Source organism: Indicator indicator, chromosome 29 (genome assembly GCF_027791375.1).
Source record: "Indicator indicator isolate 239-I01 chromosome 29, UM_Iind_1.1, whole genome shotgun sequence".
Classification (NCBI taxonomy): Eukaryota; Metazoa; Chordata; class Aves; order Piciformes; family Indicatoridae; genus Indicator; species Indicator indicator.
The window spans coordinates 198539-220569 of NC_072038.1; the positions used below are offsets into that span (position 1 = coordinate 198539).

Consider the following 22031-nt stretch of genomic DNA (forward strand, 5'->3'; position numbering starts at 1 on the left):
GCCCCAGAGCTGGACACAGCCCTGCAGGTGAGGTCTCAGCAGAGCAGAAGGGCAGGATCCTCTCTCTCCATCTCTGGTCATGAAGCTTTGGATGCACTGGCCTGCTGAGCTGCCACTGGCCTGCTGAGCTGCCAGAGCCCATTGCTGGCTCCTGGCCAGCTTCTTATCCCCCAGCAGCTCCAAGTCCTCTTCTGCAGGGCTGCTCTCAGTCTCATCATTCCCCAGCCTAGATTGACCCAAGCTGTAACCTTTTAAACTCATCCATTAGCCTCAGACTTCAACTCCACATACTCCTCCAACAGCTTTCTGGCCAAGCACAGGCTCTCAGCACCCACTGTCCTGGGGCAGAGAGCACCACAGCTTCCCTGTGCTGTTCCAAACCTGCCCTTTGTTGTTCTGCTCCTGTCCTCTGTGAATAGCAAGCACTGACCCTGGCACAGGAAGAGCTGGGGTGGGGGAGGACACTGGTGCCCCTCCCTGTGCCACTTCACATTTAGACTTCTATCTGACCTGAATTATCATTCCCAGGCTGAGCACAGCTTTGTTAAGCTCAGGAGGATTTTTATTGCCTTCCTGTCACATTTCCTCTTTGCCCAGAGCTGCACAAAGTGCTGAAGATAAGGTGGGTTATCAGTCTACGTCACCAGGGCTTCCTTGCTTGGAGCCCTTTTCCAGCTACCCCTCACGTTCTGCACCCCATTTCTGAACACTGCATTTAGATTCCCACAGATCTGTGCCATCCCCTTTGGGTCCTACTCGAGCAGGAACAGCTCCAACACTCCTGACAAAGTCCATTCCCCCAGTACACAGCCACTGTGGAGCACTACAGACCCTCACACTCTGACAGTGCTGGGTGTGGGGTTGGACTAGATGATCCTGAAGACCTCTTCCACCCAGCTATGTTCTGTGGTTTTAGGCTCCTCCACACTGAGCTACTGCTCTTCATCAGGCTATCATTAGAGCAGGGTAGATTGAGGCTGGACATTAGAAGAAGTTCTTTACAATGAGGGTGGTGGAACACTGGAACAGGTTGCCCAGGGAGGTGGTGTAGGCTCCATCCCTGGAGATATTCAAGGTGAGGCTTGCTGGGGGATGTCCCTGCTGGCAGGAAGGGGGTTGGACTGGATGACCTTTGAGGGTCCTTTCCACCCCAGTACACTCTATGACTCTTTTACTCTGCAAGACACAAGACAGACATGCCCTCACAACCCCTTCTGCTTCCCAGGCAAGGCCTTGATAAAGCAAGTGGCAAGTGCAGCTTCAACAGGTTCATGTTCTGGAGTTACTCTGCCAAACAGATAAAGGCAGAGAACAATGGACAAGTGGTCAGTCTTTAACCACTTCTTGGCATACAGGGAGACCTTTCCTCATGCTGCAGCTCCTGCAGGCCCCCTGGTTAAGATTGCCACCAAATTCTTTGTGGGAAGCCACACAGCCATACCAGGCAGCCCTCCCTTGTCCATGCAGCTTCATCCACAGCTCAGCATCCAAGGGTCCCTCAAAGGAACACTCCCAGCCTGAGAACTTCCTCAAGCAGCCTGCCAGCAGCCAAAGAGGCAGGCACATTTACTCCAGATTTTTCTTCAGGTTTTTCCTTCTGCATATTCCAAAATCCCAGCATGGTGGGGTCAGAAGGGACTTCTGGAGATCACCCAGTCCACCCCCACTGCTCAAGCAGGGCACCCACAGCAGCTTGCCCAGGAGCACAATGTCCAGCTGGGCTTGGAATCTCTGCAGAGAAGGAGACTCCACAACCTCACTGGGCAGCCTGCTCCAGGCCTCCAGCACCCTCACAACAAAGAACTTTCTCCTCCTCTTCAGATGGAACCTCCTGGGTTCCAGTTTGTGCCCCCTGCCCCTTGTCCTGTCCCTGGGCACCACTGAGCAGAGTCTGGCCCCAGCCTCTTGCCCCCCACAGCTCCTTCAGCTCTTGCTGAGCATTGCTCAGCTCCCCTCTGGGGCTGCTCTTCTGCAGGCTCTCAGCCCCAGGGCTCTCAGCCTTTGCTCCTCACAGAGCTGCTCCAGGCCCCTCAGCAGCTTTGGAGCCTCCCCTGGACTCTCTCCAGTAGCTCCCTGTCTCTCCTGAACTGGGGAGCCCAGAACTACACCCAGGAGTACAGCTGTGACCTCACTAATGTGAGAGAGGAGGAAGAGAGCCTTCCTCTCCTATCCTCTGATGGTATCTCCCAGATCATCTGCTAGATTTGCCATCACTGTGAACAAGCTCCAGAACAAAAAGAATGTTAATGCCCTGGAGTATCCAGAAAGCCCTGAGCTTTACTTCCCCTTGCTTTATGAGCACCACACTAGTGGTGCACAACACCTTGCAGCTCCAAGGCACGGTGAAGACACAGGAAGGCTGTCAGGAGCAAGCAGCAAAGTACCTGAAATGGAAAAGTGAAGGTGAGACAGACTGAGGTAGGAACTGGCAGTGGTCTGGGTGATGGGAGCCTTGGGTTACCAAGGAGAAAGAGCAGAACCTCTCCTATGAAGACAGGCTGAGAGAGTTGGGGCTGTTCAGCCTGGAGAAGAGAAGACTCCAGGGAGACCTCAGAGCAACATTTCAATATTCAAAGGGGACCTGCAGGAAGGCTGGGGAGGGACTGTTCAGAATGGGCAATGGTTTGAAATTAGAGCAGGGGAGACTTAGGTTGGACATCAGGAGAAAATTCTTCACAGTGAGGATGGTGAAACACTGGAACAGGTTGCTCAGGGATGTGGTTGAGGTTCCTTCCTTGGAGATATCAGACTTGCTGTGGCACTGGGCAGCCTGCTCTACTTGGAGGTGTCCCTGCTGACTGCCTGGGGGTTGGACAAGATGACCTTCGAGGGTCCCTGCTGACTGCCTGGGGGTTGGACAAGATGACCTTCGAGGGTCCCTTCCAACCTGATGCAATCTGTGACCACCAGCAGCCCCTCACTGCTTCTCTCCTCTTGCCTAGTGATAAAAATTGCTCCCAGCTCTTGTTTCCTTGGCAGAGCAGAACAAAGAAATTTGTGTGAAGAGGAAGGGGGAGGAGAAAGGAGCTGCTGCAGTTGCTAGCAGTAGCAGCTATGGCAGAGAGAAACTCTTAGTTCAGCACCCCAGAGGAATGCAGACAAAGAGCAGTTACTGTGCAAAGCATGCAGCACTTAGCAGAGCTGTTACAGTGCTGGCAGGATGAGGACACATTCACCTTTTTGTTGCACAAGCAGGAACATTTTGATGTACATCAGCTGAAGGCTAAAGCCAAGCAGAAGGGAATGACTTATTTCACAACTACCTGGAACTCAGCAGAGTTGAAATTAAAGCAAGGCTTCAGAGCAGAAGCAGGAGCTGCCTGAGTAGAGTGTATAAAAATGATTCATCTGATGAATGATTTCATAAGTGGGAAGCTCTCAGGCTTGAATTCCTGTCTGTAGGCTAGCACAGGCACAAGGCATGAGGAGCCCAGCCTGCAGAGCCAGTTTAAAATTAAAATCCTCAGCAGTTGGTGAGAAAAAACAACCAGAGAGAGGCCATGGGACAGCCTGATTTGCTCCCTGCTTCTCAAGTGCTGCAGTAAACAGCCAAGGCAATAAAGAAACCAGGGAGAGGTTATTCTGCCCCTCTGCTCTGGAGCTGTGTCCAGCTCTGGAGCCCTCACGCAGGAAGGACATGGACCTGATGGAGCAGGTTCAGAGGAGGGCCACAAGGACAGGCTGAGGGAGCTGGGGGTGTTCAGCCTGGAGAAGAGAAGGTTGTGGGGAGACCTTAGGAGCAGCCTGCCAGGACCTGAAGGGAGCTACAAGAAGGATGGAGAGAGACTGTGTGCAAAGGCCTGCAGGGACAGGACAAGAGGCAATGGCTTCAAACTAGAGCAGAGCAGATTGAGATTGGATGTGAGGAAGTTCTACACTATGAGGGTGGTGGAACACTGGAACAGGTTGCCCAGGGAAGTGGTTGGGACCCCATGCCTGGAGATATTCAAGGTGAGGCTCAACAGGGCTCTGAACAACCTGACCTAGTTGCAGATGTCCCTTCTTGCTGTGAGGGAAGTTGGATGAGATGACCTTTGGAGGTCCCTTCCAACCCAAGCCATTCTATGTAACCATTGTCACTCCTTTGCAGTTGAAAAACCTAAGAAAGTTACTTCTTGAAGTTATGCAAAAACATTTCAGTCAACCACTTCTAAGCAGCTGAGCCTTAAGAAAACCCCCTTGCTTACTGTAAATATCATCATGGCTCATTAAGCCTGTAACCCTGAGGTGAGCACCAACAAAGAGCAGGGATCCAAACTCCTTTTGACACAGAGAAAGTCAAAGGTTGGGAACTGCTGCCACGAGCACCAAAGCACTAAAACTATCCCAACAGGAAGGAAAAAGACAAGAAATGTCAGGATGTCACTGAGCTTAGGAGTTGGGGCTGTTCAGCCTGGAGAAGAGAAGGCTCCAGGGAGACCTTAGAGCAGCCTTCCAGTACCTGAAGGGGCTCCAGGAGAGGTGGGGAAGGACTCTTGATGAGGGCTGGGAGTGATGGGACAAGGGAGAATGGCTTTGAGTTGGGAGAGGGCAGATTGAGACTGAGATGAGGAAAAAATTCTTTAGAGTGAGGGTGGGGAGACACTGGCACAGGTTCCCCAGGGAGGTTGTAGATGTCCCCTCCCTGCAGGTGTTCCAGGCCACACTGGATGAGGCCTTGAGCAACCTGGACTGGTGGGAGGTGTCCCTGCCCATGGCAGGAGGTTGGAACTGGATGATCCTGAAGGTCCCTTCCAACACAAACCATTCTGTGAATCTATGAACTCACTGCAGCTGAATTTGTTCCGTGACTAATTGCTGCTGATGTCATTCAGAGATGGTCCAGCAAGATGTGAAGGTTTCAGTGATGAAGTCAGTTGGCAGCCAGTGAAGCACACAGATTTAACAGCAAGAGGCAGAAGAGAGGAGTGAGGGGAAGGAAATGAAGCACTGCACAACAGGTTCAGCTGACAGAAGCATTTCTCATTCTACTTCAAATTCAGCAATAAGGAGGCAGAAGGCTCCATCACCATGATGGACTTCAGCTTTTTCTACTTCACTTTTTGCTTCTGGAATCTTCCCTTTGACCCAGCTGTATATTGAATTCTTAGTGCTACACAAACAACTCCTAACCTTAATGGCAATGTCACTCACATGTGTTCCACACCACCCTGAGTGGAACAACAGACATCAGTGTAAAAAAGAGACCTAAGAGATCTTTCACATGACATTCACCAAGCAGCTAGGTCTGCTTAGACTGCCCATCCTGCACCTTGGAACTGGTTACCAAGAGATTCCTCAAAGCTTTAAATCAAGATGTGATGAAAACATCAAGAATATTAACTGCTGAGGACAGGCTTTTGGGCAGGGCCTGTTGTGACAGGACAAGGGGGGGATGGTTTGAAACTCAAAGAGGGAGATTCAGGCTGGTAAGAAGGGAGAAATGTTTGACCCTGAGGGTGGTGAGAGCCTGGCCCAGGTTACCCAGAGAGGTGGGAGCTGCCCCATGGCTGGCACCATTGCAGGTCAGGTTGTTTGGGGCTGTGAGCAGCCTGCTCTGGTTGCAGATGTCCCTGCTGGCTGCATGAAGGTTGGACTGGATGAGTTTTAAAGGTCCCTTTCAACCCAAACCATGATTCTATGGCAAGAGATTCTATACACTCCTCATCACTCCCAGGCCTTTTAGTCTCAGAGCACTTTTTTTCCTGCTCCATTTGAAGGTTTAACAGACCTTTAAAGAAAAGAGCTCTCAGAGTTTAGTTTCAATTCTTTTCTTCCATATCTTTGAAAAGGAAAGCCCCCCCCCCCCAAAAAAAAACCAAAACAAACTCAATCTATCCCCAAAGGGAGGCCTCAAATCAAGGTTAACTACAGATCTAGATCAGTGAGAGGTTTTCCAGGTCCAGATCCCTCAGTATAGGAAGGGCATGGACCTGATGGAGCACGTCCAGAGGAGGGCCATGAAAACAGTCAGAGGGTTGGAGCAGCTCTGCTCCAAGGACAGGCTGAGGGAGCTGGGGGTGTTCAGCCTGGAGAAGAGGAGACTCTGAGGAGACCTTAGAGCAGCCTGCCAGGACCTGAAGGGGGCTACAAGAAGGATGGAGAGAGACTGTGTGCAAAGGCCTGCAGGGACAGGACCAGGGACAATGGCTTCAAACTAGAGCAGAGCAGATTGAGATTGGATGTGAGGAAGAAGTTCTGCACCATGAGGGTGGTGGAACACTGGAACAGGTTGCCCAGGGAGGTGGTTGAGGCTCCATCCCTGGAGATATTCAAAGTGAGGTTCAACAGGGCTCTGGGCAACCTGATCCAGTTGGGGATGTCCCTGCTGAGTGCAGGGACTAGATGACCTTTGGAGGACCCTTCCAGCCCAGAGTAGGCAGTGCTGGCCTCTCCAACCCCAAGCACTGACTCCATGGACTGTGCTGTTTCCAATAAACCTTCTCTGCAACAGGATTAGAGGCAGGCCTAAAATATCAGTGCTAATTTAGTGCTCATCAAGATGTCCTCAGGGAAACAGGATAAAAAGAAGAGACTAAGCATAATTATCCAAGGATAATATTAGGAGGCAAGCTGGTCCTTGGTAACAAAGAGCAAACAAGTTTTCCTTAATGTTTCTTCCAAAGCACTTTGGAGAGTCAATGAGTAAAGAGGCAGAGTGAAAACAATGCCACACTTCCTCTGGAAGCACTGGGAGGGAGGACTTGGAAGGGAGGAAGGAGAAGAAAAAGCCAAGGATGGGAAAAATGCCAGAGAAAAGTCTCTGGTAGTGGTGTTGTCACATAATCAAGTGTCCATACTGGTGAAATAGAGTCCCTGGTGAACCACCACACCTAGAGAATGAAGCAGAGATTGGTAGGGGCTGGAAGGGATCTCAAGGGATCTAGTCCAACTGCCCTGCCAAAGCAGGACCACCCAGGGCAGGTCACACAGGTACACATCCAGGTGGCTTTGGACTCTTTCCAGAGGAGACTCCACAACTTCTCTGGGCAACCTGCTCCAGGGCTCCAGCACCCTCACAACAAAGAAGTTCCTCCTCCTGTTCAGATGGAACCTCCTGGGTTCCAGCTTTACACCCATTGGTCCTTGTCCTATCACTGGGCACCACCACACAGAGCCTGGCACCTTCACCCTGCCCCCCACCCCTCAGCTATTGATAGACATTGATCAGATCCCTCTCAGCCTTCTCTTCTCCAGACTAAACACCCCCAGGCCCCTCAGCCTTTCTCCATAGGAGCTGAATTGTCTTAAAAGCAACACTTTGGTGCCTGCCAAAGCATTTTCTCCTCACTGCCTCTAACTTCCATCAGTAAAGAAGAACACCAGCAAGTCTTGCAAATTGTATTACCAAACAGAATTAAGGTCAGTGTTGTCACAGGGATTAGGCTACCAATTCCTCATGACCATGTCAACTGGCCAGCAGCTGTGAGAAGCTCAGTCTAGCATTCCTGTGCTGGGCACACCAGCTCCAGCCCCACGCCTTCATGGGCTGCAGTTCTGTTTAGGGCTAAACAATCTTTGTCTAGAGCTAAGGACTTGAGGGTGCCAGCTGATGACAAATTAAACCATGAGCCAGCAATAGTCACTGGCAGCCCAGCAGGCAGCTGTGTGCTGGGCTGCATCCAAAGGAGGAAGAGCAGCAGCACAGGGAGAGGATCCTGCCCCTCTGCTCTGCTCAGACCCCACCTGCAGCACTGCCTCCAGTTCTGGGGGCCTCAACACAAGAAGGATCTGGAGCTGGTAGAGAAGGTTCAGGGGAGGCCACAGTGATGATCACAGGGCTGGAGAACCTCCCTTATGGGGACAGGTTGAGAGAGTTGGGGTTGTTCAGTGTGGAGAAAGTAAGGCTCCAGGGAGACCTCAGAGCAGCTTTCCAGTACCTGAAGGGAGTTAACAAAAAAGCTTGGGGAGAGGGCTGGGACAAGGGCTGGGAGTGACAGGATGAGGGACAATGACTTTGAGCTGGAAGAGGGCAGACAGAGTAGGAAGAAATTCTTTGCAGTGAGGGTGGTGAGACACTGGAACAGGTTGCCCAGGGAGGTTGTGGATGTCCCCTCCCTGGAGGTGTTCAAGGCCAGGCTGGATGAGGCCTTGAGCAACCTGGGCTGGTGGGAGGTGTCCCTGTCCATGGCAGGGGGCTGGAACTGGGTGAGCTTTAAGGTCCCTTCCAACCCAAACCATTCTGTGATTCTATGAATCTCTGAATTGCCATCTGCCTGGCAGCCCCTGGAGTTTGTGCTCCCTGCTCCAACACAGTATTAGGAAAATGAAGAGAAAGCAGAGGAGAAAGCCACTAAACCACCATGCAGTAACACTTACCCTGCTACCACACTGCTTTGAAAAAATAATTACAAGGAGAGAGAGGGGAAATCCAGTCTGCAAAGCTGAGCTGCATGTTATTATCTCCTGAGGTCAAGGCACTGGGTAATGAGGCTTTTCCTGAGGAGAAATGCTGACTGTCATAGCCAGAAACACACCCAAAGCCTGCCCTGTCTTTAATAAGGCTCTGTTCACACCTCAGCTTTGCTGTGAGCCCTGCAGAAAGGGCACCACTTGAATCCAGCACTCAGTGAGCTTTGCTTTTCCTTGCAAAACTGGCACCAAGGCCCTAGAGCATCACAGCTGCTCCACCACTGACCTCCTCATCTGCCACACTGCATTCCAAACAGCCCTGCACCTCCCATGGCAGCTTACACCAGTCCAATACATCCCTCTGGAGAAGCCTCTCCCTCCTGAAAACACAAACTGAGCTGCTTGAACACTCTCTGGGTTGCAGCTCTTGCCCCTCACCCTTTTGCCCTCCATGTTTAACAAGCCCTGAAATGGCTTTACTAGGTTCATGGAATGGTTTGTGTTGGAAGGGACCTTCAAGATCATCCAGTCCCAACCCCCTGCCATGGGCAGGGACACCTCCCACCAGCCGAGGGTGCTCAAGGCCTCATCCAGCCTGGCCTTGAACACCTCCAGGGAGGGGACATCCACAGCCTCCCTGGGCAGCCTGTGCCAGTGTCTCACCACCCTCACTCTAAAGAATGTCTTCCTAACCTTCAGACTCAATCTGGCCTCCTCAAGGTACAAACCCATCTATAACCCATTCTCCTTCCCACCAAAGGGCACAAGGAGACCTGACCTGTGAAGCCTGCAGGGCTGAACATCCTCCCAACAGGAAATACTTTGAGGGGACAGGAATAGAGGAACAGTTGGATGAGTGGCAGTTGACAAAGCTTCCACACCACCTCTTCCCTACCAGAGAGCACCATGAAGTGTTCCATTTACATCAGCACTTGAGCAGCATGGAGTCCTTCCAGCAAAAGGAATAATGCCCCCTCCCTGGTGGTGTTCAAGGCCAGGTTGGAAGAGGCCTTGGGCAACCTGGGCTGGTGGGAGGTGTCCCTGCCTGTGGCAGAGTGGTTGGAACTGGATGAGCTTGAAGGTCCCTTCCAACACAAGCCATTCTGTGAATCTATGAACTCATTGCAGCTGAATTTGTTCTATGACTAATTGCTGCTGATGTCATTCAGAGATGGAGTAGATGATCTCTGAGGAGCCTTCCAACCTACACCATTCCATGATGATTGAAACATGGGAACCAGGAGTATTTCATTATCAAACAAAATGTATGAATATGCAACAGCAGCACCACCCTGACTTGTGACAGTGCTGCAGGAACTCATCTCTTCCTCTGCTTCACTCACTGCCATCCAACCTCCACCTCCCAAAGAAACACTTGGGGAAACAGGGACAAAGAACCACAAACAAGCTTTAGAATCCTAACTCTGTGTAGTAACTCCTCAGCAAAATCCCCTTGCTCAAGGATGCTGCTGACGAGTGGGAAGCACTGTGATGAGCAGCTGCTTCTTGGTGCCAGAGCCACTGCCACCAGCTCAAAGCTGACTCTGCATTTTCTGTTACATTATGACTGAAGGACCTCTGTGCATTAACTCCTTGGCTAGCAGAGCAATGCTAGCTCACCTTGTGTTACCACTGCACACTGCTGCCACTTGACTATTGCAATGATCTCCTGCTGCTGAGCAGGGGTCATTCAACATCCTAGTGATCAGAAACCTCAGCTGGTGTGACTGCAAACTTGACTTCCATGAGGACTTCAATGTGATTCCCTGAAGCACTGCTGTCTCTGCATTAGGTCCCATCTGCAGACTCTGTAAGCAGAGTACCACTGAGCAGTGTCAGTGCCAGAGGTCTTCTCCACTTACCCCCTTTGGACAAGGTCTGACCAGTGCTTCAGACTCTGCAAAGCCCAGGTCACTGTACACAACTACCAATACAGACAGCAGGGAGGCTTATGGAATCCCAGAATTGTTTGGGCTGGAAAGCTCTCCAAGATCATCCAGTCCATCCATCAGCCCAACCCCACCATGACCATCAAACCATCTCCCCAGGTACCATGGCCACACCTTTCTGGAACACCTCCAGGGATGGGGACTCCACCACCTCCCTGGGCAGCCTCTTCCAATCCCTGACCACTCCTGGAGTGAAGAAACTTTTCCTTATCTCCAACTTAAATGGCGATTTGCTCTTGTTCTATTACCTGAGACTAGGGAGGAGACACCAACCCCCACCTCACTGCAACCTCCTTCAGGGAGTGGTAGAGAGCAATGAGGTCTCTCCTCAGCCTCATTCTCTCCAGTTATAACACCCCCAGGTCCCTCAGCTGCTCCTCACCAGACCTGTTCTCCAGACCCTTCATCAGCTTCATTGCTTCTCTAATACCTCAGGCAAGCTCCCCGAGGAGGTGATTGAATCCTCACCCCTGGAGGTGTTCCAAAGGCAGAGATGTGTGCTGCAAGACATGGTTTAGCACTATGGGAGAGTTAGAGGACAGTTGGACTTGATGACCCTAAAGGTCTTTCCCAACCAGAATGATCCTATGACTACCTCCAGCAGCTCACCACCTCTCTCCCAAAGGCAGCAGTGTCTGTAAGCAGTTTCAGGAGCCCCTTATAACCTCATTAGCAGCCCTGTTCTCTCTTCCTCTGGAGCTCTCTTCTTCTGCTCCAACCCAATCTGGCAGGAACAGTCTGCTCAGTGAAATATTTGCCAAGCACAAAACTGCTAATGCCTGTTCTAGAGCTTTGCTTTATCCTTGGCATTGCAGCTGTGGAGGCAAAGCACCAGTGGAAAGTTCACTGGCTGCCTGCAATCACTTGCTGAGCAAACAGGGAGTTACTGCAGATGGGTGAAAGGCACTCCAAACAGGTTTAGTGAACCCTGAAGAAGTTATTCCCTCAGAAATTGAGCCTCTTGAGTAGCTGTCAGCTACTCTCATTCCAATCTGTGGCTTCAGACCTTCAGATGAAAAGGGCTCACACTATAAAAACCAAAAAGCAACGACAGAAGGACACAAACAGGATACAAAATATAAACCTCCAAGACTTGTAGCAATGGGACAAGGAACAATGGATTGAAGCTTGAGAAGGGGAGACTAAGATTGGAGATGAGGAAGAGATTCTTTAGAGTGAGGGTCCTGAGACACTGGAACAGGTTGTCCAGGAAGGCTGTGGATGTCCCCTCCCTGGAGCTATTCCAGGCCAGGTTGGATGAGGCCTTGAGCAAGCTGTGCTGGTGGGAGGTGTCCCTGCCCATGGCAGAGGGGTTGGAACTGGATGAGCTTTAAGGTCCCTTCCAACTCAAAACATGAATCTGTGTATCAGTGTGGACAGGAAAAAAAACTGTACCCAAACTTCAGACATGAAGTGAGCATTTCTTTCATCCTATTTCATCTTCCAAAAATAGCACAGTGTGTACATGGAGCTCACCAGAGATATGGATCAGTCCTGACATGGTGTGTGAGCAAATACAGAGCACCTGCAGTGTGGTAACCACTGACATTGACTCACTCTAACAGAGGACATTGCTCTCAAGAACTTTTCAAAAGCTCTTCAGACAATGCCACCAGCACCCTGGCCTGGATCAGCAATGGTGTGGCCAGCAGAAGGGCAGTGACTGTGTCCCCATCTAGGCACTGGTGAGGCCACACCTCAAATCCTGGGTTCAAATTTGGGCCCCTCACTACAAGAGGGACACTGAGGAGCTGGAGCAGGTCCAGAGAAGGGCAACAAAGCTGGGGAAGGGTCTGGAGGACAGATCTGGTGAGGAGCAGCTGAAGGACTGGGGTGGAACCTCCTGGGTACCAGTTAGTGCCCACTGCCCCTTGGCCTATCACCGGACACCACTGAAAAGAGCCTGGCCCCTTCTCACCCCCCACCCTTCAGCTATTTGTGAACATTAAGATCCCCTCTCAGTCTTCTCTTTTCCAGGCTCAACAGCCCCAGGTGTCTCAGCCTTTCCTCAGACACATGTTCCAGTCCCTCCATCACCCTCATAACATCTGTTGGACACTCTCCAGGAGTTCCCTCTCCCTCTTGAAGTGGGGAGCCCAGAACTGACACAATACTCCAGATATGGTCTCACCAGGAGGGAGCAAAGGAGACTCTCCCTCGACCTGCTGGACACATTTCTTCATGCATCCCAGGAGACCACTGGCCATAGCTGTCCCATGGATAACTTACTGTCCATCAGGACTCCAAGGTCCTTCTCCATGGAGCCCTAATCTGTACTGGTGGCTCTTGGTGTCCCCAGTGCACCGCTCTTGCACAGCTTGTCCCTGCATCACCCCCTCAGTGGTGGTGACAGTTTCTTGCAGGGTGAAAGAGCACTCAGCAACCTGTGGTTTATTATTAAGCAGCCCTGAAGGAAAGGCTCAGCTGCAGAAGCAAAGGCTTGGAGTGGTGTAGAGACAGGACAAAGCCAAGGGTTTAAATGTCTGTCTTAAAGGACAACCTGGACCCACACACAGTGTCTCAGTTTGTGTGAGCAAACTGTTCTTACACTACTTCTGGTACATCCACACCAGCTCTACAGCAAACAACAGGGAGTGCTTCAGACCTGCCTCATCCTTCCACTCCCATCAGCAAAGCAGCTCCCTAAGAATGAGGCAGTGCTGGACAGCATGAGCTGTGCTTCTCACACTGTCAGCAGGGCAACTGCACACCTCCAGCTGCAGGGCAGCTCTGCAGCCTCCAGCACCAGAACATGGAACTGTTACAGCAGGTCCAGGGGGCTACAAAGATGGTCAGAGGGCTGGAGAACCTCCACTGTGGGGGCAGGCTGAGAGACTTGGGACTGTTCAGCCTGGAGAAGACTCTGGGAAGACTTTAGAGCAGCATTCCAGTACCTGAAGTGGCTACAGGAGAGCTGGGGAGGATCTATTGCAAAAGGCATGGAATGACAGGACAAGGGGTGATGGCTTCAAACTGGAAGAACCTGGATTTAGGTTAGACACTAGGAAGAAATTCTTCCCCATGCACTAAAATAGGTTGCTCAGAGAAGTTGTGGAGGCTCCAATGCTGGAAGTGTTCAAGGCCAGGCTGGATGGGGCTTTGAGCAACTTGGTCTAGCAGGAGGGAGCTCTGCTAGGCAGAGTGGTGGAACTAGATTAGCTTTAAAGGTCCCTTCCCAAACCAAACCACTCTATGATAATGTTCCCTACATTCATAAACTGCCAGATTCAGTATTCACAGTCGTCCAACAGAGCTTTAAAGGCAAAATCCCAAGTCTGTGCCCACCATAATCTTACTGTCTGTTCTACTACTGACATGACTAATACCAGCCTGGGGAATAAATCAATCAGTCTTCAAGGGTAAGCACTTCCCTGCCCTCTCTCTGAACTCAAACATGCTATTGTTTCATTGTCACCTCACATTATTTGTCAGCTGCCAGAACACCAACACTGACAGAATCAGAGAGACAAGTCATGAACATATTTCATCTTTCCCTTTTGGATCCCACTTATTCGTTCTCACTTCAAAACCAGTACACTAAAAGATTCTGACATCAATTCCATCTGTTCTTCAAGAGAAGTAGTGATGACACACTGGCACAGGTTGCCCAGGGAGGTTGTGGATGTCCCCTCCCTGGAGGTGTTCAAGGCCAGGCTGGATGAGGCCTTGAGCAGCCTGTGCTGGTGGGAGGTGTCCCTGCCCACGGCAGGAGGTTGGAACTGGATGATTTTCAAGGTGCTTCCAATCCAAACCATTCTGTGATTTCCCACTTCACCTTTCCATACCAGCTGCTGGCCCAGTACACCTCCTTTCAGTGATGGTTTGCTTCTGTGTCTTAGTGAGTAACAAATACACCAAAAGGAGCTCAGACTCAAAGTTCACCAATTCATGGATTCATGGAATGGTTTGCTCAAGGCCTCATCCAGCCTGGCCTTGAACACCTCCAGGGAGGAGGCATCCACAGCCTCCCTGGGCAACCTGTGCCAGAGTCTCACCACCCTCACTTTAAAGAATTTCTTCCTCCTCTCCAGTCTCAATCTCCCCTCTCCCAGACCAAAGCCATTGCTCCTGTCCTGTCACTGCCAGTCCCTCCCCAGTTTTCCTGGAGCCCCTTCAGGTACTGTAAGGCTGCTCTAAGGCCTTCTTGGTGCTTTTTCTTCTCCAGGCTGAACAGCTCCAACTCTCTCAGCTTGTCATAGAATCAGTCAGGGTTGGAAGGGACCACAAGGATCATCTCATTCCAACCTCCCTGCCATGGGCAGGGACACCTCACACTAGATCAGGCTGGCCAGAGCCTGTCCCCACAGAGGAGGTGCCCCAGCCCTCTGATGATCTTTATGGCCACCTCTGGACCCTATCAAGTTATTTCTAATCTCCAAGTTTCAATTCCTAAATGAAAAAAAAAGAAAAAAAAAAAAAAGGCACTTTCCCCCTGTCTAAGCTGTAGATAAGATTGTGACTGTGTTAAAAGTTTCTGCATAGGTGGATGTTTCATGGCACTTGGGGCCATGGTTTAATGGCTGGACTGGATGGTCTTGGAGGTCTTCTCCAACCAGAACAACTCTAAGATCCTGTGATGAAGCTCCTGAGCTTTAGGTGGATCACAAGGAGCTGTTATCTGTCTGCTGAGCAACACTCAGGCTGTCCTCACCTTGCAGCATGCACCTGTAAGCAGACTCGGATATGGCGTAGATGTGTGGTGGCATCTCGTGGCGCTTCTTCCCTCTGTACATCTCAATGATGTTCTCAGAGTAGATGGGGAGGTTCTTGTAAGGGTTGATGACCACGCAGAACAGCCCAGAATAGGTCTGGAAGGAGGAGAAAAAGAAATGTTTCTGTAAGCAAACAGCACTGGCAGGGCCATAGGGAGCAGAGAAGGCTTCGCGTGGGTTCTGCAATAGAGCAGCCCCGGAGGGGAGCTGAGCAGTGCTCAGCACAAGCTAGAGGGTAGGGGGCAAGAGGCTGGGGCCAGACTCTGCTCAGTGGTGCCCAGGGACAGCACAAGGGGCAATGGGCACAGACTGGAACCAAGGAGATTCCGTCTGAAGAGGAGGAGAAAGTTGTTTGTTGTGAGGGTGCTGGAGGCCTGGAGCAGGCTGCCCAGAGAGGTTGTGGAGTCTCCTTGTGTGGAGAGCTTCCAAGCCCAGCTGGGAATTGTGCTCCTGGGCAAGCTGCTGTGGGTGCCCTGCTTGAGCAGTGGGGGTGGACTGGGTGATCTCCAGAGGTCCCTTCCAACCCCACCATGCTGGGATTCTGGGAATCTATCTTAAAAGAAAACTGAGGTCCTCTTTTGCTGAGCAGCTCCAAGTGCATGCCCCATTCTAATTGCTGGTTTCTAATTCTCTTTAAAGACTTTACTCATATAAAAGGTAATTTCCAGATAATAAATGTGATTAAACATGTACTGGAATGTCTGCTCTTTTTCCCCACAAATAAATCTCCCTCCCATCTGCCAGGTTACAGGATTTATGTACATCTACTGAGGTTATAAAAGGTGCAAAGTAATTTTCTCCTTTTTGAAGGACATGATAATCTGAATTATCCTGCCAACTAATTTGGAAAAGGAAAAAGCCTGTTTCCAACCAACAGTATTCCTGCTTTCCTGCTATTTTTTCCGTATTTGTAGATCTTGCCTGCTCATCAGCCTTCCTCAATCCCAAAGCAGTCTCCTCCCAGAGATGTTATTTCCTTCACTGTCCCACTCCAGCTGATGGCAGCTGGCACTGCCAGCATTGCTTCATGCTCTGCTGTGAGAGCTGATACTGACCAGAAGCCCCCAGGACCACTGCAAACATTAGGAACCTCCAGAACTCATCTGGTGTTATCTCACTGTTAGTCTGAAACCAGCTCAGGCTTCACACACCTGAGCACACTGTGAGCTACAGACAGCTCCACAACTCCTGTGCATGAAATACCACAGGCTGCTTCAGAACAGATCCACCCCTGCTCCCTCAGTTATTGATAGGGAAGCCATCAGAGCTTGATGGAATACAAATGGACACAGCCAGCCACTGGCATTTCTTATGTGGGAGAGGGGGCCAGAGGAGGCCACAGCAATGCTGGCAGGGCTGGAAGCCCACTGCTGGGAGCCAGGCTGAGAGAGTTGGGCTTGGGCAGCCTGCAGAAGAGAAGGCTCCAGGGAGACCTTCTGGTGGCCTTGCAGTGCTTCAAGGGCTGAGCAGAAAGCTGGGGACAGAGTTTTGAGCAGGGCCTGATGTGACAGGACAAGGGGAGATGGCTTAAAATTGGAAGAGACTGGACAGAAAGAAGAAATGTTTGATGTTGAGGGTGGTGAGAGCCTGTCCCAGGTTGCCCAGAGAGGTAGGAGCTGCCCCATGGCTGGCACCATTGCAGGTCAGGTTGTTTGGGGCTGTGAGCAACCTGCTCTGGTTGCAGATGTCCCTGCTGAGTGCAGGGGTTGGACTGGATGAGCTTTAGAGGTCCCTTCCCACCCAAACCAGTCTGTGGTTCTGTGGCTGGCAAGCAGTGCCTGGCTGGTTGGCCTGTAGGAGGATCCAAGGTCCAGCTCACAGACAGGCAGTGCTGCACCAGGGAAAAAACCACAGCTGATTCATGGTGTTCCCTGAACCAAGGCATTGGGATGGCTTTGCTTCCCAGGATCAGCTTACACTTCACCTTTATTCCACCACCTGCTTTGACACTGTGTGCTTTTTGGTCACTAACACTGCTAATACCTTTACTAGCAGAGGAACACCAGCAAGAGACACCAGCAGAGAAGGGACTTGGTACTGGTGGGGGAGAAGCTGGCCAGGAGCCTGCAATGGGCACTGGCAGCCTGGGCTGCATCCAAAGCAGCATGGCCAGAGATGGAGAGAGGGAATCCTGCCCCTCTGCTCTGGGGAGACCTCACCTGCAGGGCTGTGTCCAGCTCTGGAGCCCCAAACACAAGAGAGACATGGAGCTGTTAGAGAAGGTCCAGAGAAGGCCATGAAGGTGATCAGAGGGCTGAGAACCTCCCCTATGGGGACAGGCTGGAGAGATGGGGCTGTTCAGCCTGGAGAAGAGAAGGCTCTGGGAGACCTTAGAGCAGCCTGCCAGTACCTGAAAGGGGCTCCAGGAGAGCTGGGGAGGGACTTTGGACAAGAGCAAGCCCTTGTGACAATGGCTTTGAGCTGGAAGAAGAGAGATTCAGACTGGAGATTCTTGTACTGTTTGTTCACTTTTCAAGGATTTCTGCCACATCTGCAGGAAGAGAGCAGCTGAAATCCCTGAGCTGCCTTTTGGTTTTAATATATACAAAGTTTTATTGGGAGGAAAAGGTGCCCTGCTCTTTTTACAGCCACAAGGGTTTCTGGAAAGACAGGCAGAAGGTGATCTCTGAGTCAGGAGCATCAGTGATAAAGAAAGAAGCTGAGTTTATGCCAGCTGCCCTGACATCAGGACATCTGGTGTCCTTACAGGAAAACAAGCTCTGCACTTGGGCCAGATCTGCTGGCTGATAAGTCCTGCAGTGCCTGAGCCAGCCAAGCACCTTTGCTAAGCAGCTATTTCTTTCTCCAGAGAAAGGAAACAGATGCTATCAGGTCAACTGGCCCAAGCATAGAGAACTTCTCAGTCATTAACTCACCCTGAGCACAGGGCTGGTGGCAAGGGGGCAGCTCCTCCCCAGCTTCATGTTCCTGCTCCTGTCCCTCTTGTCAGCATCATGCCCTTGCAGGAAGTTACTGAGCTGGATGCCAGTGAATCACAGAGTAGGGAATTGCCTTTCAGATCATCCTGCCCAACCATTCTCTAACTCTACCCAGGCTGCTGCTAAGCCATGGTCCTCAGCACCACATCTCAGCATGTCCTGAACACCTCCAGGGATAGGGATTCAACCACCTGGGCAGGCTGTGCAGGCTCTGAGAACCCTTCCCAGAGGGTTTTTTTCCTCATGTCCAATGCAACCTGAGGCCATTTCCTCTCATCCCATTACTTCTTTCTTGGAAGAAGAGACCAACATCCACCTCTCTCCAACCTCCTTTCCCTGGGGCCTTCTCTTCTCCAGACTGAACCCAAGTTCCTTCAACTGCTCCTCTAAAGATGAGTCTCAAGAAGAGCTGCTTGGCACAAAAAAAAAAAAAAAAAAAAAAAAAAAAATCAGTTCCCTACCCAAACTCATTCATGGTCTCTGGTGACACCTCAGAGGAGGGGGAAGGCAGCACAGTTATTCCCACAGCATGGAACAGCTGCCCAAGGAGCCAACTCACAAATCAATCCTGGCCCCATACTCCCAGCTGGTCACCTTCCCTGTTGTACCCAACTGAGGTCACCCACAATCATCCATAGTTACTCTGGGTGACAGGAAAGCATCAAGAACCACCACAAGCCTGATATCCATTCTGATCTCCAGTGAGGATGTGCAGAAGAGAGGCACACATGCACCAAGCCCCTCCTAGGATGTCTAGCTCAAAGTCCCTGAGGAGCACCTCTGCTGTGCTTCTGCACCAGGGCCACATCTAATGAAACAGAGACTTGTTTCCTGCTGACTGCAGCTGAGGTCTGCTCATGAGCAAAAGAACTCACACAGCAAAGTCCATTTCCAGACCTGCCCCAGCACACCCTCTGGCCAGTGTCATGGCAGGACCATTTGCCTTAGCCAGCAGACCTCTTTCCTCTAAGATGGTTCTAGACTCACATCCAGCAGCACTTAAGATTCAGAGAATGGTTTGGGTGGGAAGGGACCTTCAAGATCATCCTGCTCTAGCCCCCCTGCCATGGGCAGGGACACCTCCCACCAGCCCAGATTGCTCAAGGCCTCATCCAGCCTGGCCTTGAACACCTCTGGGGAGGGGGCATCCACAACCTCCCTGGGCAACCTGTGCCAGTGTCTCACCACCCTCGCTTCCTAATCTCCAGTCTCAATCTCCTCTCTCCCAGCTCAAAGCCATTGTTCCTCATCCTGGCACTCCCAGCCCTTGTCAAAAGTCCATCCCCAGCTCTCCTGCAGCCCCTTCAGGTCCTGGAAGGCTGCTCTAAGGTCTCCCTGGAGCCTTCTCTTCTCCAGGCTGAACAGCCCCAACCCTGTCCCCAGAGAGGAGGTGCCTGAAGGCTTGCTCTCTAGGCAAGGCTCCAGAGACAACCAATAAAGCTCTGACAGATTTGTTACACAAACTTTCCTTCACGACGTTAATTGTGCACTTTGAGTGTTTCCAGATGCTTCCAGCCTTTATCCAGTAGTCCATCATGCAGTTGTTTGCACTTGGGTAAGCTGTCCCAGACTGCAGAGCTCAGGTTCCTGGCACTGGCCAGGTTGATAACGACCCTAATTCCAGCAGTGGGCAAGGTGGGTGTCAGTGGAGTGCTGTGAAAGCACATGGGAATTGGGGTTCTAAATTGGGAGTGTGGGCTCCAGGGGAAGAAAGGATTTCCTGGGCTGTCTTCCCTCAAAGCCAGCTCACACCCTCACTGTGCACACACTGCTGGGGGGCATTAGTGTCAAAAGCCTTTATGATTCCTTTGACTAACAGCTCAGCATCACAGCTCTCACCTCAAGTGCTGCTGTGACTGTCAGGCAGCTTCCTCCTGCCACAGCATCAAACAGCCTCTTTAAAGCATCACTTCAGAGCACAGCAGCAAGATGCAGGTGAAGCTCTGGAATTTGCAGCAGTTTGCATCACCTGAGTATCCAAAGCTCAACATTCAGGCCCAGCTTCTCACATCCAGATTGACTCCACTGCTACAGAAATAATTCAGTTGAAGGAATCATCTCCACATCTCCTGTTATTACTTGAAATACAAACCACCACTTTCTAGCCCCAAAAACAAAGCCTGCTTTAAGCAGCATCCCATACACTCATATGGGGTTGGACCAGATGATCTCCAGAGGTCCCTTCCACCTTCTGTGTTTCTGTAATCATTGCAGCATTTTCTTGTCTGGTTTCCCCTTCTGAGGTTATGGTCAGGAGTACCAACAAGGGTAATGAACCTGCTGTGGGGTAGTAGGAACCTCAGCTCCAACCAAGGCTGGGGACAAGAGCCACTGGCTGTTCCTCCAGGCAGCTGAAGAGCAAAATGTGAGCGTGAGGACAAAGGGAAGGAGCACAACACACTATTAAATTACAGCCCAAGCTTTAGACACTTCTCTGTGGATGTTCTCTACAGCTAGCACTGAAGAGAAGACATTCACCAGCACTGGATTTTTGTGTTTATACCTTCAGGTATGTGTTTAAGAAGAGAAAAGCCAACATTAGATCAGCAGTGCAGGTCCTGCTCCTGCTCAGCCAGCTGAGAGACAGACTTGGTGTCACAGACAGCATGACTGTTCCAGTCACACCAACTGCTAGGACATAAAACTTGAGCTGAGGCTGCACCAGGGCCAGCATGGTATTAATATCCTTTCACAAGGCTCTTGAGTAGCTGCAGGACAGCTATGAAAAACTGCTGGAGGGCACTGGTCCCTCTGACACTTCCAACAAAGTAAAACCCCACATGGAACTCTCATGACCTGATCACATTTCTAAGCCCTCCAAAACCCCCAGGGTTAATTTAAAACAAGTCCTTGTGTCCAAGCAGCCCTTACACTTTGAACCACAACATGTCTTCTGCTGTGTAGCAAATAAGAGATCCAGGGGCTGGGGCCTGTTAGAGATGAAATTAAGCAACAAGCTCCATTTCTGAGAGGTTCTTTTCATCCCAGCCTTCGATATTCTGTAATGTGAAACATTCCCAACTGGACGAGCAGGAAAATTAAAGCAATTAGAACACAGAAGCTTATATAATAGAGATTGTTCTAGGTTGTGCTCTGGCCTCACAGGAGGCAGCAGCTTAAGAGAAGCAACAGCTTAGAGCCAGCTCCTCCAAGTGCAGTTTTGTGAGAGCTTCCACCCACAGCAGGCTCTGAACTGGGGACTACAGCATATTTCTCATTCCTTCCCTCTTCTGCCCCAAGAAAATGGAAAGTCCATCACAAAAAAAAAAAAAAAATGAAAGCAGCACAGCACTGCAGAGCAATTCTAGAGGTAAGACTTGTAATTATCAAACCTGCCTGCTGAAGTATGTTTAATTGCACAACAGTAAGCATGTTTGCCTCTGCACTGGGAGAAAGAAAAGCCAGCAGGCATATAGCTGGGGAGCAATAATTAGCAGCAAGGATCAAGCAGCTCTCAGCCTCACAGAAACAGTTTTCAACCCTTTTCACAAAGTCATTGCTAAAAACACAAGTGGAGGAGTGGGTGGGAAGACAATGCATAGTTCATGAGAGTCTGAAGGACTTTGAAGTTGAATCTGAAACCCTTTCCTCAGGAGTGCTTCACCATCTTGCCCTTCCTCAAGGAACAGCAAAATTACTCATCTGTAACCTGACTTCACCTATGGCCTGCACACAGCTCACACCAGGTCAGACTCACAGATTGCACTGGGTTGGAAGGGACCTCAAAGGGCATCATCTGTGCTTTCATCAGTGACAAGGCAAAAGGTGGAGCCCAGAGCTGGTGCTGGCTGCTTGTTTGGGAAGCAGATGAAGGATGAGCTCGAGGTGGGACACTTGGTGCAGAGACTGAACAGAGGATGCTCTGCAAGCTTGAATTCATAAACTCAGTATCTTAGATCAGGTCTCAGCAAGAACTCAGGGAAAACCAATTTCACAGATGGCACTGGGTTGGAAGGGACCCTCCAAGGGCATCTTGTCCAACCCCCCTGCAGGCAGCAGGGATACCTCCAACTAGAGCAGGCTGCCCAGGGCCACATAAAGACTGATCTTGAATGTCTCCAGGGTTGGGGTCTCAACCACCTACATGGGCAACCTGTCCC

The 22031-nt window shown here is 50.8% G+C and overlaps 1 protein-coding gene across 4 annotated transcripts in view; it reads right to left on the reverse strand.

Moving 5' to 3' along the window:
• The window catches only part of MYH10 (myosin heavy chain 10), a 128892-nt gene that overhangs the window by 99014 nt on the left and 7847 nt on the right, over nucleotides 1-22031 (reverse strand). For all 4 annotated transcript variants that reach the window (XM_054393715.1, XM_054393714.1, XM_054393713.1 and 1 more), the window contains exon 2: nucleotides 14932-15088. In XM_054393715.1, coding sequence (XP_054249690.1) covers nucleotides 14932-15088 — 157 coding nt within the window. The remainder of the gene's footprint in view (nucleotides 1-14931; nucleotides 15089-22031) is intronic.